The sequence below is a fragment of the Sprattus sprattus genome (assembly GCF_963457725.1).
Source record: "Sprattus sprattus genome assembly, chromosome: 8".
Classification (NCBI taxonomy): domain Eukaryota; kingdom Metazoa; phylum Chordata; class Actinopteri; order Clupeiformes; family Clupeidae; genus Sprattus; species Sprattus sprattus.
Window position 1 is genome coordinate 16,232,104 of NC_137927.1, and position 16,921 is coordinate 16,249,024.

A 16,921-nucleotide genomic window follows, 5' to 3' on the forward strand; every position below is an offset into this window, starting at 1 on the left:
CACTCTTCAACGTGAGTGAATGCATGCAACAAATGTCATATTTACCATATTTCATAATTCCTCTTTTCTAGTTTCTGGTCAACTCTCAAAAATTCAGATTCAGATCAAATATAAATACAAAAAACAATTATAAGCGTGATCGCTGTATTCAAAAAGATGTAGAAATTCAGTGACTGTAAAATGTAACTTTGGCCATTTTTTATTTAAGAACAGATAATATTTATATGAATTAACATTTTTCAAGTTTTTTTTGTTTAGTTTTTACACAATATAAACAAAGGATCTTACAGGAGAGAACAGTAAAATAACTTGAAACAACATGATACAACATGAACATGATGACAACAAAATGACATGCCAAAGTGTAAAAATACAGTATTGTATGCCAGATCAATACAGTAACATCCCAAAAAGGTCAAGATGTCATTGACTTTTCAATTAAAGTTTTCAAATATTCTGTGAATTAGCATGATTATAGTATAGATTTGACTTATCAGAACGCCAAGAGCAGCAAGACTTATCAAAAGAGCAAGGACGTTCAGGCGACGAGCAGTGAATCCATAACTTCCGGCTCCCAGATAGTCCCCAGCCATTTTCCTGTCCCGTGACTATAAGACAACATCATTATTGCACAACTCACATATTGCTAAAATCACACACACAGTTTACCACAGCCATTGATAGAAAAAGATAATTTAAAATGCTTTATAGACACATCAAGTGCCAGAAAAAAATTGAATTTCAAATCTGTCATTCTAGTCTATATCTATATCTGTATACGGAGCTACAATGCCATCCGAGCTGGAATAAACAATCTATTCTTAATTTTACATTCTTAGGAGTCCAGCGTTTAGGTCGAACAACAGTGTTTTAAAACCTGGAACTTAAGCATTTCAACACAAATAAATACATGTATTTAAAAGCTACAGTCGTGTTGCTTAACTCACCTTTATAGAGTAGCAGAAGGCTACAAACCCCAAGCAGAATGGATTACAGAAGATGAGACTGAGCACAGACCATATGACATAGTCCTTCGGCATGGGGTTGTCCACATAAACAATTTGGCTCTGCGGCATGTGAGTCACGACTTGTATTGGCACATGGTCTTGGTTTGGTGGCCTATAGTCCATTGCATAGTTTGGTGGCATACAGTCCGTTGGGTAGTTTGGTGGTATATAGTCCTTTGGACAGTTGGGTGGTACATAATGTGCCATGCTACCTTTTTGAGAGCTGGGAGGAAGGAAATGAATGGTTATCAGCCAGAACGTTGAATGTGGTTTATCAAAAGTATTAAGTGGTTTATCAAAAGTTTATCAGCTTGTGATATTTTTTTTGCTGCTCTTGCACGCATCTTTGCACACCACTCGTCACAATCTTTCCAATGTCGTTGTCAAGTTTATACAGTGTTTTATAATTGAAAAATAGAATTTGATGTCTCTTGCTCTACTATAAGTACTTTGTGTTTCTAACTGTGTTCCAATTAAATTAATTCAAGTTATATTACGTTAATGTTCCTATTTCTTCCAGACGTGTGGGATTTCCTATAGCTCCCCAGCTCCAATCTCTCTCCCACATAAAGCTAGCGTGGCATTCACTGTACTGTTCCTGCTATGTGTTCTACTCAGTGCGTTAACGCGGTTAAACAGTCAGCCAAACTCGATTTTCGCCTTACTTACTTAATTGATTATTTCCAATATGTCCGTTGAAAACTTATGTGAGTGAAACTGGAAAACACAAGAAACAGAAAAGACTTAGGAAGTATCTTAACTAACATAGCAAAGTTACTATATTAGTACAGCACAAGTGGCTAATAAGTGCTAACGTTAGCCAACAACAGGATGACAAATAAATAGTATGCTAACCTGGTCATAAATTAGCACGTAACCCGTAAATTACTGATAACTTCCCATTGCAGATCAGCACACTAACAAATATCATAAAAAGCAAATCTTGGCCACTCATTCATATTATCTAAGATGTGAGACAACTAAAAAACTTGATACAGTCATTGCTTTCGAGGGTGTGAGAAAAAGTGTAACACAAGAGATACTTACATTTGAGGCTTTCACCATGTGCGTAACTTGATCACTGCTGCCAGGTTCCAGTGTTGCCAGCTCCTCTGTAGGCGAAGTTAGCGCTCCCAAAAGTAACTAGAAGTAGTTAAATGACGTAATCAACACATTTGCATAATATGCAATTCTGAAAGAGGTCAAATGAATAGAAAAGGCTGAGCAGGTAGTTTACAAACGAACTATTTACGTATTTACAAAAAAAAAAAAAGTTTTTGCCATAAACTGTATGGTAAGATTTTTTCATTTCTTTTTTATTAAGTAGCCTAAGAATGAAGACCTAAAAACTATTCACGTATTTACAACTGACAAAAGGTCGCTAGATTTGTCGCTAGTCGCTTTTGACGAATTAAGTTGCCAAGGGGGTCTGAAAATGTGCCAGATATAGCGACAAAGTCGCCAAGTTGGCAACACTGCGCAGGTTCCCCATCCCACGATTTAGCATTTGCGTCGTATGAAAGAAGTTCAGCATTCAACAGAAAGTAATTTAACACTCTACGTGTGTCTTTATGTCAATAATTAAACATGCAATGTTGAATTACTGCAAGCAATGTATAACCTTTTTGCTTACCTAAATAAATCAGAGGGCAGAAAAATTACACTACTACAAGTTCCTTGCTCGGATATTGGGAAAGATGATTCTGTATAGGCTGGTTGGGGTGATACAATGTGTGACATCTGGAGGAAGTGTGGTAGGCTATATGAAGATAACGATTACAGACATGAAATTTAAAAAACCTAAATCCTTAATCAATACATTTGTATCAATTTATTGACAGATCGACATAATAATGATCTATTATCTGTAATGATCATCCACCATCACTATAGCCAGTTACAGTATCTGACATATACCAAATCTGGTTACTATCGTATATTAATTTATTTCCCTTCCAATTATAGTTCCTCATGTTGACTTCACTTTGATACAATATTTTGAAAAAGGAGGGATAAAGATAGGACGCGGGGTTTGTTGTAGATAAGTGAGGAAATCGTCATTAGTGAGAAAATGAATTGAAAGGGATATAATCCTTGGCAGACACAGGAGTCAGAGCCACAGACAGGCAGTAAAGCAACTCTTAAGGCATGTGTGTACCCACCAAAACATACTGCATCTTTGATAACAAATAAACCGTGGTTCACGGCAAAGCTCAAGCAGCTTCGTCAAGCCAAAGAGGAGGCCTTCAGGAGTGGGGACAGGATCCTTTACAACCAGGCCAGAAACACATCAGAGTAGCAAAGATAAGCTACTCTGAAAAGCTGAAAATCAGGGTTTCAGCTAACGACCCTGCGTCAGAGTGTGGAGAGGCCTGCAGGACATTACCAACTATAGGAAAACCTCCCCCCACACGATGAATAACCCTCCACTGGCTGGCGATCTGAATGTGTTTTACTTCAGGTTTGATCACCCACATTCACACCCCTCACCCGCCCCAACTCAGACTTCACACAATCATCTGCACCCCCTGTTATCAACTCCCCCTGACTCCCCACCGGCACTGACGGGCTGTGAATAGGATGTCTGCCAGCTCTTTCAGAGACAGAAGACAAGGAAGGCATCAGGCACAGAGGGTTTGTCACCCTCCTGTCTGAAAACCTGCGCTGATCAGCTTGCCCCCATCTTCACACGGATCTTCAACAGATCTCTGGAACTGTGTGAAGACCCTTCCTGCTTCAAACGCTCCACCATCATCCCAGTCAGAAACACTCCATCACTGGACTGAATTACTACAGGCCCGTCACCCTGACATGTGTGATCATGAACTAACAAAGTATTTGTCTGTCAGCCAATTTAAAAGCCTTTTAGATGCTAAGGATGTGCCTCAATGCTGTTGTTTTAAATTAGTCAAAGTCAAAGTTTATTGTCATGATTCTCTGATTTTTTTTTTTTTACTTTATGTTATATATATATATATATTTATACTTAATTTTTGAGTTTTTTTAATGTGTTTTGTTTATTTATTTTGTCTGTTTTGTTTTGTTATGGTTTGTTTATTTATTGTTCTTCTGTATTCTGTAGCCTCAGTCAGGGCATCGCTGCAAAAGAGCCCTGTGCTCAGTCAACCCTCTGCAGTTTACCTCCCGGGCAAACAGGTCGTGGATGATGCAGTCAACATGGGGCTGCACTACATCCTGCAAAACCTTGACTCCCCAGGGACCTATGCAAGGATGCTGTTTGTGGACTTCAGCTCGGCATTCAACACCTTCATCCCAGCCCCGTCCTCCTCACCAAACCCACCCAGCTAACTGTGGATCCAAATTATTTGTATCTTTGTCATCCAAGTTGACCTCCTCTTTTCTTCTTTCCTCTTTTATTTTTACTCTCACTGCCTCTAGCCTTTTGTCTTCTAATGATTTGGTTGTCAATTCCTCGAGTCTTTCTAGGGCATTGGCCATCCGGGTCATGTCTCTTTGGGTCATTTGGAGTTCCCTTGCCCTCCAATTCTCCATTTCTTGTTTTAAATGTAGGTTCTTTGTCTCCAGTGTTTTCATCCTCTGAGTCAAGTCTTCATTTATGGTCTCAAACAATGCAATCTGCTGTTGAGATAACCTTACTTATCCAGTTCGTCCAGTTGTGTGATCTCCTGTGTGGCAAGGACATATTTTATCAGGTAAAGATTATCCCTGTCAGTAAGCTTGAAGAACCTAATTATTTCCTTTTGGTCTATAGTTTGGTCTAGAAGTCGAAACCTTTGTGAGAGGTTGTGAGGCTAGAGGACAGTAAGAATCAATTGGCTAAATCTGACAAAAAGTGTATGGGATTAGAACCGTGAACTGGGCCTTTTAGTCCTTTCCAGATATCATCTAAGGGTGATTTTCCACTGCAGGAACTGGTGGGCTAGCACCTTTAGATGGTTTTCCACTGCAGAGCTGTTTTTGGGAACCAAATAAGGCTATAAGGTAGGTAGGTACTTTGTTTGGGCCTGAAACTGCTGGGGGTGTGTGGTGGTGGTGGGGTTCTTGCAATGATTATTGATGGTTATTGGTTAAACAGTGGTTGCCAGAGGTTATGTGGTGAATATAGCGGTGTAGCAAAGGAAGAGCGTGGTCACCCCACCCAGACTCGAACCCGAGTCTACAGGGTGCCAAACTTGCTCTCTGACCGCAATTCCAAAGAGACAGGCTTGATGGCATAGCAATCAGAGCACATACTAATCTCTAGTGACAATCGCATTGTCACAGTATGTTAATACAAATTGTTTATGTTAATAATATTTGTACAAAATGATTGGATTAGAAGGGACAGTGTGGTTGTTACATGTAACCTCTGCAGATTGAAGGTGCAGGACCTCAAGGGCAAGTTCAAGAAACCAGTCCTGAAGAAAGTGCACATGTCGGCTGATGCCATGCTTGGTGCCTTGTTGGGCTCCAAACACAAGGTGTCCGTGGATCTGACGGCCAACCTGAAGCAGGTCAAGAGGAGGTAGGTGAATGTGTAATATGTCTCAGCACTGATTCACGTCATACGTGAGCAGGCCTGCTCCTAGTTTCAAAAAGTATAAAAAGTGGTGGGTTCTTAACTGTGTTTCAGTGTGGGTTTTGAGTCTTTTAAGATAATCAATGTACAAAAAACATGACCTTTCATATAATTTAGTTTTAATATGAAATTTGTGTCTTGATTGTTGGCAGGAATAAAAAGAGCATGTACTTAAACTCAACTGCTGTTTATACATATTACATCCCATAATCTCTTTGATTCTCACCATCACCTTATGTTTGAGCGCCGCTGTGCGGTGACCCTCTCTTCTTGTGTATCAGATGCTGCCAACTCACTAGAGACTAAATATATGAGTGAGTGAGAGGTACTGTATTATACACAGGTGACAGATCAACCCCAGTGGGTCTTACTAAGTACAGCACAATAATCCAGTATCTGAACCTACTGTGCCTGCGCATTGTCCTTTACAGCCATTTGTGATCTGAAACCATGGACGTAGCATTCAAATGAGTGTGTAAAATGAGCTATTTCTATATTGGCTCTCATTTTGGGCTTGCATGAAAATCAGGAAACACTACATGCACTTTTTATTTTCATATCACATATTTATTCAGTACTCAAGCAAAAATGTCAACACTTATTTAGGTAACTCAATGTATCTATTAGGTTTGTTTAAGCTATGTGTGTTTCTGACATGATCTGACTTAGACTAATGTTATTACATCCTGTGTCATAAAGTTTGATATTGTTTGATTACCTGAAGATTGAGGCGATGGTCCGGAAATCCATTATGTGTCTGTATCTGAGTGCCAACCAGGGACAGTCAAAAAGAAGGTAAAAATGTTTACCCTTTTTCATTTCAATCAAAAGATTAGAACATTTGAATTTGTAAAATGTGCCATTAATGGATGTAAAATGGGTACTATACTACTAAGCAAATGTAGGTCTAATCTAATGTCACTCCATAATCCGTAACTTCCATGTTATCAATAGTTGGTCCTCAAATCTTCAGTAGCTGTACGCGTTGAATGGTGTGTGATTTACACTGTTGTGTTGAGTGTCTGAGGATGTGTGGCATGCTCAAAGTTTTCACACCTGTCAACCCCTCCCACAGCTTCAGTGTGATCAGTAAACACACCCAGTATAGATCAGAACAGGTGGGACTGCTGAGGGGCCCTGTAGGTCACTCGTCACACGGACTGTGGCCTTTCTCCTGTGGTCTTTCTCTTTGTTCTTGTGTCTCATAATTAAGTCACATTTACTAACCCAGTATCAACTCATAAAAGTTTTTTTTACCCCCTTGCCATCACAGCCATGACCTTAATTTCCCTCGTGATCAATAAAGTATCCATCTATCTATCTATCTATCTATCTACTGATTGGAAGAAACAACTTAAACCTAACGTTTATCAGGCATTATAATTTCCTAACTAAACAGGTAAACATTACTGCAACAAACACGTAAGAAATTAAATTCCCACAAACAAAGCAGTTATACCAGGCTTAATTGTGCATTATTTAAAAAAATTTTGCAACGTAGGGGAGATATTTTGGTGGCGTCTTGTGGCTGAAGTAGGGATAAGGGAGGGGTAAGATGGTATGCCAGGAAGCAACAAAGCCCATTGGCTTAAGCCAGGATCTGCTGCCATACAGAGAGGTTGGCTTTGGCTTTGACATCTGAGGGCACTATATATGCTCTGATCAGATTTCCACTGTATAAGGCTCGCCCACCTCACTCATCTCTACATCAGATATATTCTGATCATCTTTCCCTTGGGCTGATAGGTGAGATCTTCTCTCCATTTCTTCAGGGTCAGTTTGTGCCTTCTTAAGTGGACTCCAGGGGTGTACAGTCGTAGGGATTTGGAGACTTGGGTGTTGAGTCTTAGGGATGTGGTGGTTTAGTGTATGGCTCTGGCTCAGTGATACTCTCTGTATTGTAAGACTATTGTGTTTTTTTACCATGTTCTTTTGTGCCTGTGATTGAATATCTTGAGGAAATTAAAATGACAAGGGTAGCAGGCTGTAAACTCACATTCTGTGTGCATCACAAAATAACCATTCTAGTTATAGGGTCATAGTGATGATTTTCTTTAATGAGCAGTTTTTGCATTACCTCCCAATACTTTTGCATATTCTCCCAATACTTTTGCATATTCTCACAATACTTTTGCATATTCTCGCAATACTCTTCTGTTTTCGAGGTAACACAAAATGTAATCCAAAGAGCTAACGCAAAAATATTGCAAGCAAAAGTATTGGGAGCACAAAAGCAGCTTAGAAATAAGATCACTACCATGACCCTTAGGGGGTTCCATAGATAGGTACAGCTACAATGATCTTTCATAAATCGAAAGATTTGGTTAAAGGTCTTCGTCGTATATGGAGCTCCCAAGAATTAACTGGATTCAGGATGCTGAATGGAGGATGAGAGCAATAATCTTCCACAGAAAGATTTCACTTAGCCTCATGAGTTCTCTGATGTGTTCGAAGCAATGTGGGTCTTGACTATACATAGATATAAAAATATTGCGACTATAACTAAAAATCCTCTATTGTGAAATATTGTTGATAGTATGGTATAGGTTGATAGTGTCTGTAATAAACCATCCATCAAAAACTTTTAAGAGGTTATTTTAAATAAGATCTAGGTCTCAGTCTCAGTCTCCTTGAGACAATACTGTGGCTTGAAGACAAGACCTTTGTGATGGCGACGTTGCTTGACAATCTCTCAACATACTTGAGGAAATTCTTTTAGAGGCAGGGCTAGTCTCAGCTGTTGTTGACCTTTTGTTTGGGAACGTACCAAATAGCTGTAAAGACAACTGGTACCCCACTCCCAGGCCAATTTTAGACATGCTAACTTTCAGTCATATTCTTCTTTTCAGAGAGAATAGTTTCACCAGAGAGAGAGATCTGGTCAAGAATGGTTTAAAGTTAAAAACTATTTTCTATTCACAGAGTCTGGCAACAACAATCTGGAAAGATGTCTGAGTAAGTGTTTAATTCTAGACTTGTGTGAAATTACTACAAAAACTTATTGTCTTCTGTGTTACACCAAAATGTCTTCCACCTCAACTATCTATAAAAACATTTGAATAGATATTACTCTAATTTCATGGCTCATGATGAATATTTTCTGAACTCAAAAGGCAGAAAAAGATGACATCGAGCCGTCGGCATCACCTGAAGGTAATACATTTTACCTGAGACTCTCGGGAATAAAGTGCTAGTTCAGTGAAGAAAACAAATCAATACTGCAATGTGACAGCATATGAGAATGAAAAACAAACTTTTGGTCTAGCTAATGATTGTTAAAACTCTATATTCCTTCAGAGCATGATGCTCGCAAGAGGCGTGGTTTTGCTGGAGGCTGAAGCCAAACAAGCTGTAGAAGACAAACGGAGATACATGGAGGAAAACTGCACTTTTGCTGAGTTCCCATCAAGTATGCAAGAACTACAGGTACACACCTCATAATATTGAAAAGTTAGTTGATGAAACCGTATACAAATAACTCTGATAGACCAACTGAGATAGCTTTTAGTGAAACCATTAATTTGACTAATGATGACTATCCATCCTTTTCCATCATCTGCTCCAGGACCTGTGTAAAAAGTTACACCAGCAGATCGACAGTGTGGATGAACAGAGATATGACATGGAAAGCAAAGTTGTCAAAGCCGAAAAAGAGGTACCACTGGCACTTCACTACATATGCCACGTCACAGAATGCATTACACTGAACAAACAGATTAATCCAGTGCGACCTACTAGGACTCAAACACTGATGCAATGGTATGGCTAGCACCTGCATGCTCTTGTGCCACAGGCACACTTAGAATGGCGAATGTCTAAGGTCGGCTGCAGTCAGAGGCCTACTGTCAGTGTGAATGGCAAGTCTTGTGACCACAGCAGTAGAATTGTTTCTCATTTGTTTTACCTGTAACATTTGTTGCTTAGATTGAGGATCTGAGGATAAAAGTGCAGGACCTAAAGGGTAAGTTCAAGAAGCCGGCCTTGAAGAAGGTGCGCATGTCTGCTGACGACATGCTCCAGGCCCTGCTCGGCTCCAAACACCACGTGTCCATGGACCTGAGAGCCAATTTGAAGCAGGTCAAGAAGGAGGTGAAAGATGAGGTGGGTGCATAACTAGTACAGTATATCTTGGTACGATTGACAAGATTTTGTGAGTTTCATTAAAACATACAAACGTAAACAAACATATAATCAACATACAATTTAATGTCATTCTGAGAGCTCAACATAATGGCCCAGTTAGTATGGGGCGCCGTTTGTAAAATGTTGCACGTTCTAAAATCCTGCTCAGTTTTGGCACATTTAGCATTATAATACGGGGGAAAAAGCAAGACAATATTCACATGTCACCTTTTCAAACATTTAGAGAGAAATTGTTGTTTAAGTTGTTGTAAATAAATGTTAATGTTAAATGTTATATGTAAATGTTATATATATATATATGTAAATGATAAATGTAAACGTAAATATTAAATATAAACTTAAATGTTTAATGTTGTATATAAATGTTAAATATAAGTGTTGAATGTAAATGTAAAATATAAATACTTAAATGTAAACGTAAATGTTAAATGTATATCTAAATGTTAAATGTCCGAATTATGTTCAGTCTACATTTAAGATTTGGCGCCAGAACATTACAATATTTACGGTAATTCGCTCGTGGAGCGGGATGTGGTGTTGGTTGCAGCACTTGTTCCCAATGTAGGTCGGTTTTGGAGAGCCGCCCTAACGCCAGCTGCAACAGCTCTCTCTATAATTAAAGCTAAATCTAATTAATTTGGACTTGCCATCTTGTTGTCTTGTCGTTATCTCGTGAATAAAAGACCGTGCTTTTCTCCATTCAAAAAACCCGTTGCTTCACGAGCGAATTACCGTAAATATTGTAATGTTCTGGCGCCAAATCTTAAATGTAGACTGAACATAATTCGGACATTTAACATTTAGATATACATTTAACATTTACGTTTACATTTAAGTATTTATATTTTACATTTACATTTAACACTTATATTTAACATTTATATATAACATTAAACATTTAAGTTTATATTTAATATTTACGTTTACATTTATCATTTACATATATATATATATATATAACATTTACACATAACATTTAACATTAACATTTATTTACAACAACTTAAACAACAATTTCTCTCTAAATGTTTGAAAAGGTGACATGTGAATATTGTCGTGCTTTTTCCCCCGTATTATAATGCTAAATGTGCCAAAACTGAGCAGGATTTTAGAACGTGCAACATTTTACAAACGGCGCCCCATAAGTTAGATGGCACTACGCATTTGCTGAGTGATGACCCCGTTGTTCAGTATGGCAGTGTGTTTATAGAGGACTGACAGTAATGACACGCCTAATTCCTTACCCACACTGTGACACATGTTCCTCTGGGTCACAGTGATTCATACACTGTAAAATATTTCACCGTAATTTTACAGTAAACTACTGGCTAATAATTGCATTCATTTCACGGTCATTTTACAGTAATTTATTGTAAATATTTCACAGTAATTTACTGCACATGTTTTACAGTAATGCACTGTAAAAATTTCACAGTAAAATGCAATGCAACTACAGCAGTATATTGTAATTTCACAGTTTAATGCCATTCGATTACTGTGATTTGGCAGTATGTAGCTGTAGAATTACATCGTCTTGCTGTATATCATTTACAGTATTTTTACTGTAAAACTTAAGTTATGCAACTAGTACATTAAACTGTACATTTACAATTTAAGTACTGCACATTTGACTTGTTAACTGTGATTTTATCACACAAATGTGCTTTGGATTTGCTAAATTAAAAGTCAAAGCAAGAACAAAGACAATGCTAATTTTAACTTTTTAAATTCATTACTCAATACCCAAATACATACAAATTCATGAAGGTTTAAAACACGTCATATTTATTATTCAATACCTAAATACATTACAATAAAAAAGGTTTAAAAACACGCAAAAAATCAATACCCAATTACATAACAATTACTGAAGGTTTGAAACATGTCAAATTCATTACTCAATACCCTAACCCTAGAACTCAAAACCCAAATACAAATAGCAAAAGTTAAAAACACGTCAAATTCATTAATCAATATCCTAATACACAATGAAAAAAGTTTAAAACACTCAAATTACACACAACACTCCAGAACGTAGACTCTCCTAAATAACTCTGTCTGTCTTCAGACCATATAAAATATAAACAAAACTTCGGAACATATACAATATAAACAAAAATTAAATGCAATTACAAAAAAAAAAAATGCAAAAACAATTAAAAATGTACAATGACCACTCGAAGTCGACAAGCTTTCTCTGGAGTGTGCTGACATTTGCATTTATCCCTCCACGCCTCTTCTTCGAGCCTTGCTCTGGGTTGATGCCCAAGAAGCACCTGTAAACAATAAGCAAAGACAACTTTCAGTTTTACAGATTTAATATGGCATTGTTTATCCAAGGCACATGCACATGCACCAAATAAGTTAGTATCGAAAGCCAAGCAAGATTGATATAAGCAACGCAAATCAGGAGGCTAAAATTAGCTCCTTTGAAATGACATAGCCTAGTTGCTGCATCTGGAGGCTAACGTTTACTTTAACTTTCACGCTAATTTGTGTATTCTCAGTCCAGCGTCGGAAATTAACGAGGGCAAAGGGCAAAACTGCCCCTAAGAAATATAGTTTTGCCCCTAAAATTACTAGGAGAGGGGCAAAATATGCCCCCATAATTTTGTGTAATAATAATTTGATGAACGTGTCAAACATCGTAGCCTATATGACCTGGTCAGTTTCCATCAAATGTTTTGATTTTCGCCTTGACTGATAGTTGGGTGAAGAACCGAACGTTCTAACAAAAGATATTTGGAGCGCTTCCTAATCAGACCTGTGACTGCGAGAGTGAGGAGAAATGAGGATCAGCGCAGTCTCTCTCACCATCTCAGGTCCTAAAAGATCAAATTCACACACCCAGCGACTGTCAACAAATTTAAGTTAGAATGGCCTGGGGTGGAGGATGACGACGACGACGAGAAAAACACCTGATTTTTTTTTCAGGCATGTCGGACTTGTGGACAACGAGTTGCCCAAATCGTTGTTAATCCAGCACAGGCAATTTTTTCTGCTGAATTCATCAAGGGGAGTGAAAACATAAATACATGGCCTTTCGTCACCAGGCGCCAAGCAACTCGCCATCGCCTACGGTGAATGATAACTGGTAATAATACTTTTAGAAATGATTTAGTTCGGTTAAGCTAGTTTAATGTTAGTTAGCTAACTAACGCTAGCTATCTTTGATAGTGCGTTAGCTACATAGGCTTGCTTGCAAGCTAGTTTACTAGTCTTAACTGTTTCCTGTAGGCCTACTATGGTAGGTACAACATGATTAAAGGTAGGCCTAACACAAAAATCCATAAATATAATGTGTTATTATTCTAAAAAAAGAAAGAAAAAAATTATTGTTAATAGTTGAATAATGAAATGTAGTCATAACAACTCATAACCACAAAGAAATAAGAATAAACGTGAATATGATTGTCTAATTTACGTTGTCTGTTTGGTTTTTGTTCAAAAAATCTAAGAAAACACTTTGAATTTGTAGACTAATGCCTAATAGTCTTATTATTGCCATTTGATGACAATTGCTCATATACTTTAAAGTAACACTATGCAACAATTTGACACTTTTTGAGGTATGGTTCTATAGGCAACTAGTTTTGGTACCATCCTCTAATTATTTTTGATCGCATATGGTCATGTGAAGGACAGATAAAAGACCTGTGTCTTTCCCACTAGCCATCCAAGATATGCCCTATGTAGTTCTGTGTAACGGGCTGGAACACCCTGCAAAAATGGAAGAAAAGCTTTCACATGCATGACATGCCAGGTATACTGCAAAAAGACACCAAGTTAGTGTGTTGGCAAGCTTCTATTACTGTCAGCTGGGCTGTTGGTGGTGGTTACAAGGTTTTTGCATGCCTTTTAGGTAGTTAGCGTACTAGTTTTGGAACAGAACTCCGTATTGCTGCTTTAAGCCTAAATAAGTGTGTTTATTATTTTGAACAAAGGTTAAATGATTTTCACAAGTTTCTGAAAGTGCCCCCAATTTTTTGTGAAATGCCCCTGGATTTCAGTAAGTGGGGGCAAAAATTGCCCCCTAAAAAATATGTAAATTTCCCACCCTGTCTCAGTCGAATAACACACTCTATACCTGGACACGTGGAGAATATTTATTGAGAACACATCATTTGAGCTTTCCAAAACAACTATACATTACTTGTCTGTGAAGAAAATCTTGGCGGGGAAAATGGCTTTAAAATGACTTAGCTGGAGGCTAACGTTAGCTTACTATAACTGTCACGCTTATTTGTGTATTCTCAGTCGAATTACACACTCTATACCTGGACATGTGGACAGCATTAAATGAAAACACATCATTTGAGCTTTCCAAAACAACTATACATTACTTGTCTGTGAGGAAAATCTTCGCGGGGAAAAATGGTTTAAAATGACTTAGCTGGTTGCTGCAGCTGGAGGCTAACGTTAGCTTCCTTTAACGTTCACGCTAATTCGAGTATTCTCCGTCAAATAACTAACACACATGACTAAAATTGACATGTGGAGACCATTAAGGTTAAATGGAAACTCACAATTAGGATTTTACAAGGATAAGTTTCTTCTCTGTGAGGCAAAGCTTCACGGAGAAAACAGCTTTTGGAATTTCTTAAAAAGTGGTTCATTAAGTGACCTGACCTTGATCCAAAAGATCGTTCATTGACATTTACTAACCCAGACAACGAACGTTATTAAAACGTTATTATTATAGAGTTGTGACAAGCTCTCTGTCAACCTTACCTTTATCTTCTAGCTCATGTGCTGTATCCACCTTCGCGCTCTTCTCATGTGCTGCCTGCCTGCGTCTGTAGTCACCGTGGATCCAACTGTCTCTTCTTGAACCCCCAATACAGCTTAGTTCAAGTGCAATTCAAATTTACAGTAATGTATTGGGTTATCTCAAAGGATGATTTGAATAGAGTATCTTACTGTGAAATAACCCTATACAATGCTGTGAAATCCCGGTATCGTTTTTTTCACAGTAACTTACTGTGTCTACATTGATTTCACAGTAAAGTCTACATTACAACTAGCCTGGATACCAGCCCAAACCCCGCCCACAAACATTTTTGTCAGGGAGATTTGGTCTGGCTCTGGGTTAATTGGGAGAGAGTTTCATCGGTAGGATCAAACCGGACCAATCAAATTGGCAGGGCGGGCTTTATACGTTGATGGACAGATACCAACGCTTGAGTTGAATTGACCGGTAGATTCGAACTCCGACCAAGATGGCCGCGTCTCGGGTGCTTAGTGGGGAATATTTTATGTGAATTAAGCTATCTACACGACTTTTTAATGTCTACATTGACTCGGTTAGTTGTGCATGTGCAACACGAATGTTACAGAGTATTGTTTGTCTTAACTAAAGTTCTCTAGACCATTATTGTTATATCATTGCTAACGTGTACACAAAAAACCCATCGAAATAAACTGTAGCTTGTAGCCTTAATGCTAATTAATTAACGTGAGCAGGCATATCTCAACAGACATTGACAGCGCATTCATTTTGAAAGAGGAACAGAGAAACGCGATTAAGGCATTTGTCATTGGAAAGATGTTTTTGCCGTCCTTCCTAGGGATCAGGTAAAAGTTTAATCTATCAGATGGTAATAGGCTACTACGTTGCTCTGATTGGTTCTAGGTATCCAATTCAGCGAATAGGCATTTTCTTTCCTGGTTCGTTGAAACACGCCCCATAATCACAGCCCAAAGGTCCGGTATCAGACTCATATTCTGACTAGAATCATGAGTATGACATCGTCAGGCTACATTACAACATGACATTGTGATTATTACAGGTAAAGCCTGTAAAGTAAGATTACGATGATTTATTGTGAAATATATCAGTAAAATATTGTAAAACTCTGGTAACATTTTACAGTGTACGTCAGCCATGTGGACAGCTGGCGCTTTATGCTTCACAGCTGATGACTCACCTTTTTTCATCATCTTGTTTTACACTCCCCACTGTGCGCCTCACAGGAAAAAGATTCAGTTGGCGACTGGCGTAAGAACATTGAAGACAAGTCTGGCATGGATGGCAGGAAGAAGATGTTTGAGGGTGAGGCATAAAGGGATCTTGTGCTGTCGATCAAGGAACTTCATGGAATGTCTCATTTTAGCTGGTTTATTGTGTAACCCAGCAAATGCCAAATATGCCTAAACAATTTGGTATATGTGGCACACTTTTTATGATTAACAATCTGTAGGTGGCCACTGTGGACATTCACCCTTACTTGCATCTATTCTACATTTGTCTAATTGGGAGGTGGCCATTGTAAATAAACTGTATCTGAAAACAACCATCCTGCTTCATATCTCTGTCATTGCATGCTTTTTTGCTGCCCTTCAACACACTCTCTTCTGTTAGGCAAACCTATGTAATATTTCTCTCTGCTATGTCTTCTATGAACCGAGGGGTCATTTTCACTTGTTTCACTTTCTTTGCTAGATAGTTAGATAGATAGATACTTTATTAATCCCGAGGGAAATGTAGGTCATCCAGTAGCTTATACACTTAAACAAATTACAGATATACATACATAAATCACATACACATAGGGTATACGATAACCGTGCTGAGCAGTCCTTTACGGTGCTAGTGTGATTAGAACGTAATTTCCTGTTTTTTTTTTTATCTCTGGGATACCTGTGTGTCTTTGCAAGTATTTGTAACCCCCCCCCCCCACACACCTTTTTTTTCCCTTTTGTGAGGCGCATTGTGTTACCTCCTGTTATGAAATGCGCCTTACAAATAAAGTTTCATTGATAGGGAGAACATGTTCACAAGGAGTGGGGTGTTGACAGATACAAGAATGGATCTGACCCTATGGTAAAATATGCAGTGATTGTGACAGTGTAGATGCCCAGGAGGAAAGTGTTCTTGTGCTGCTTCTATGGATAGTGCAAAAATATAGTGTTCTTGTGCTTGTGTGGATAGTGCAAAGATAGTGTTCTTGTGCTTGTGTGTGTGTGTGTGGATAGTGCAATGAGAGTGCAGAATATAAGAGGTTAAGACTGTGCAAGGAGTTAATATAGCCAGTAAAGGAATGGACAGTGGGTTGGTATACTAATGAGATGAGATGAGAAGGGGTGGGCAGACTGAGGTAGACTCATGCAGGGAACACTCGTGCGTGTAGGTAATGTCATGGTTTATACAAGACTCTCACAACAGTCTTGAAATTATTACCATAGGCCTTTTCTGTTACACTCCTCGTTCACCCTTATACTTCCAGGACAC

At 38.4% G+C, this 16,921-nt stretch overlaps 1 protein-coding gene across 1 annotated transcript; it reads left to right on the forward strand.

Annotated features, from left to right (window-relative positions):
- Positions 1-4,184: 4,184 nt before the first annotated feature.
- LOC308369168 (troponin I, fast skeletal muscle-like) lies at positions 4,185-15,753 on the forward strand (the record flags this gene model as incomplete). The annotated part of the gene is made up of 7 exons (XM_080843512.1): positions 4,185-4,288; positions 5,344-5,493; positions 8,661-8,700; positions 8,845-8,973; positions 9,113-9,202; positions 9,472-9,648; positions 15,664-15,753. The coding sequence occupies 7 exons, from the start codon at positions 4,185-4,187 to the stop codon at positions 15,751-15,753; spliced, it is 780 nt and encodes a 259-aa protein (XP_080699638.1).
- Between the last annotated feature and the right edge of the window lie 1,168 nt (positions 15,754-16,921).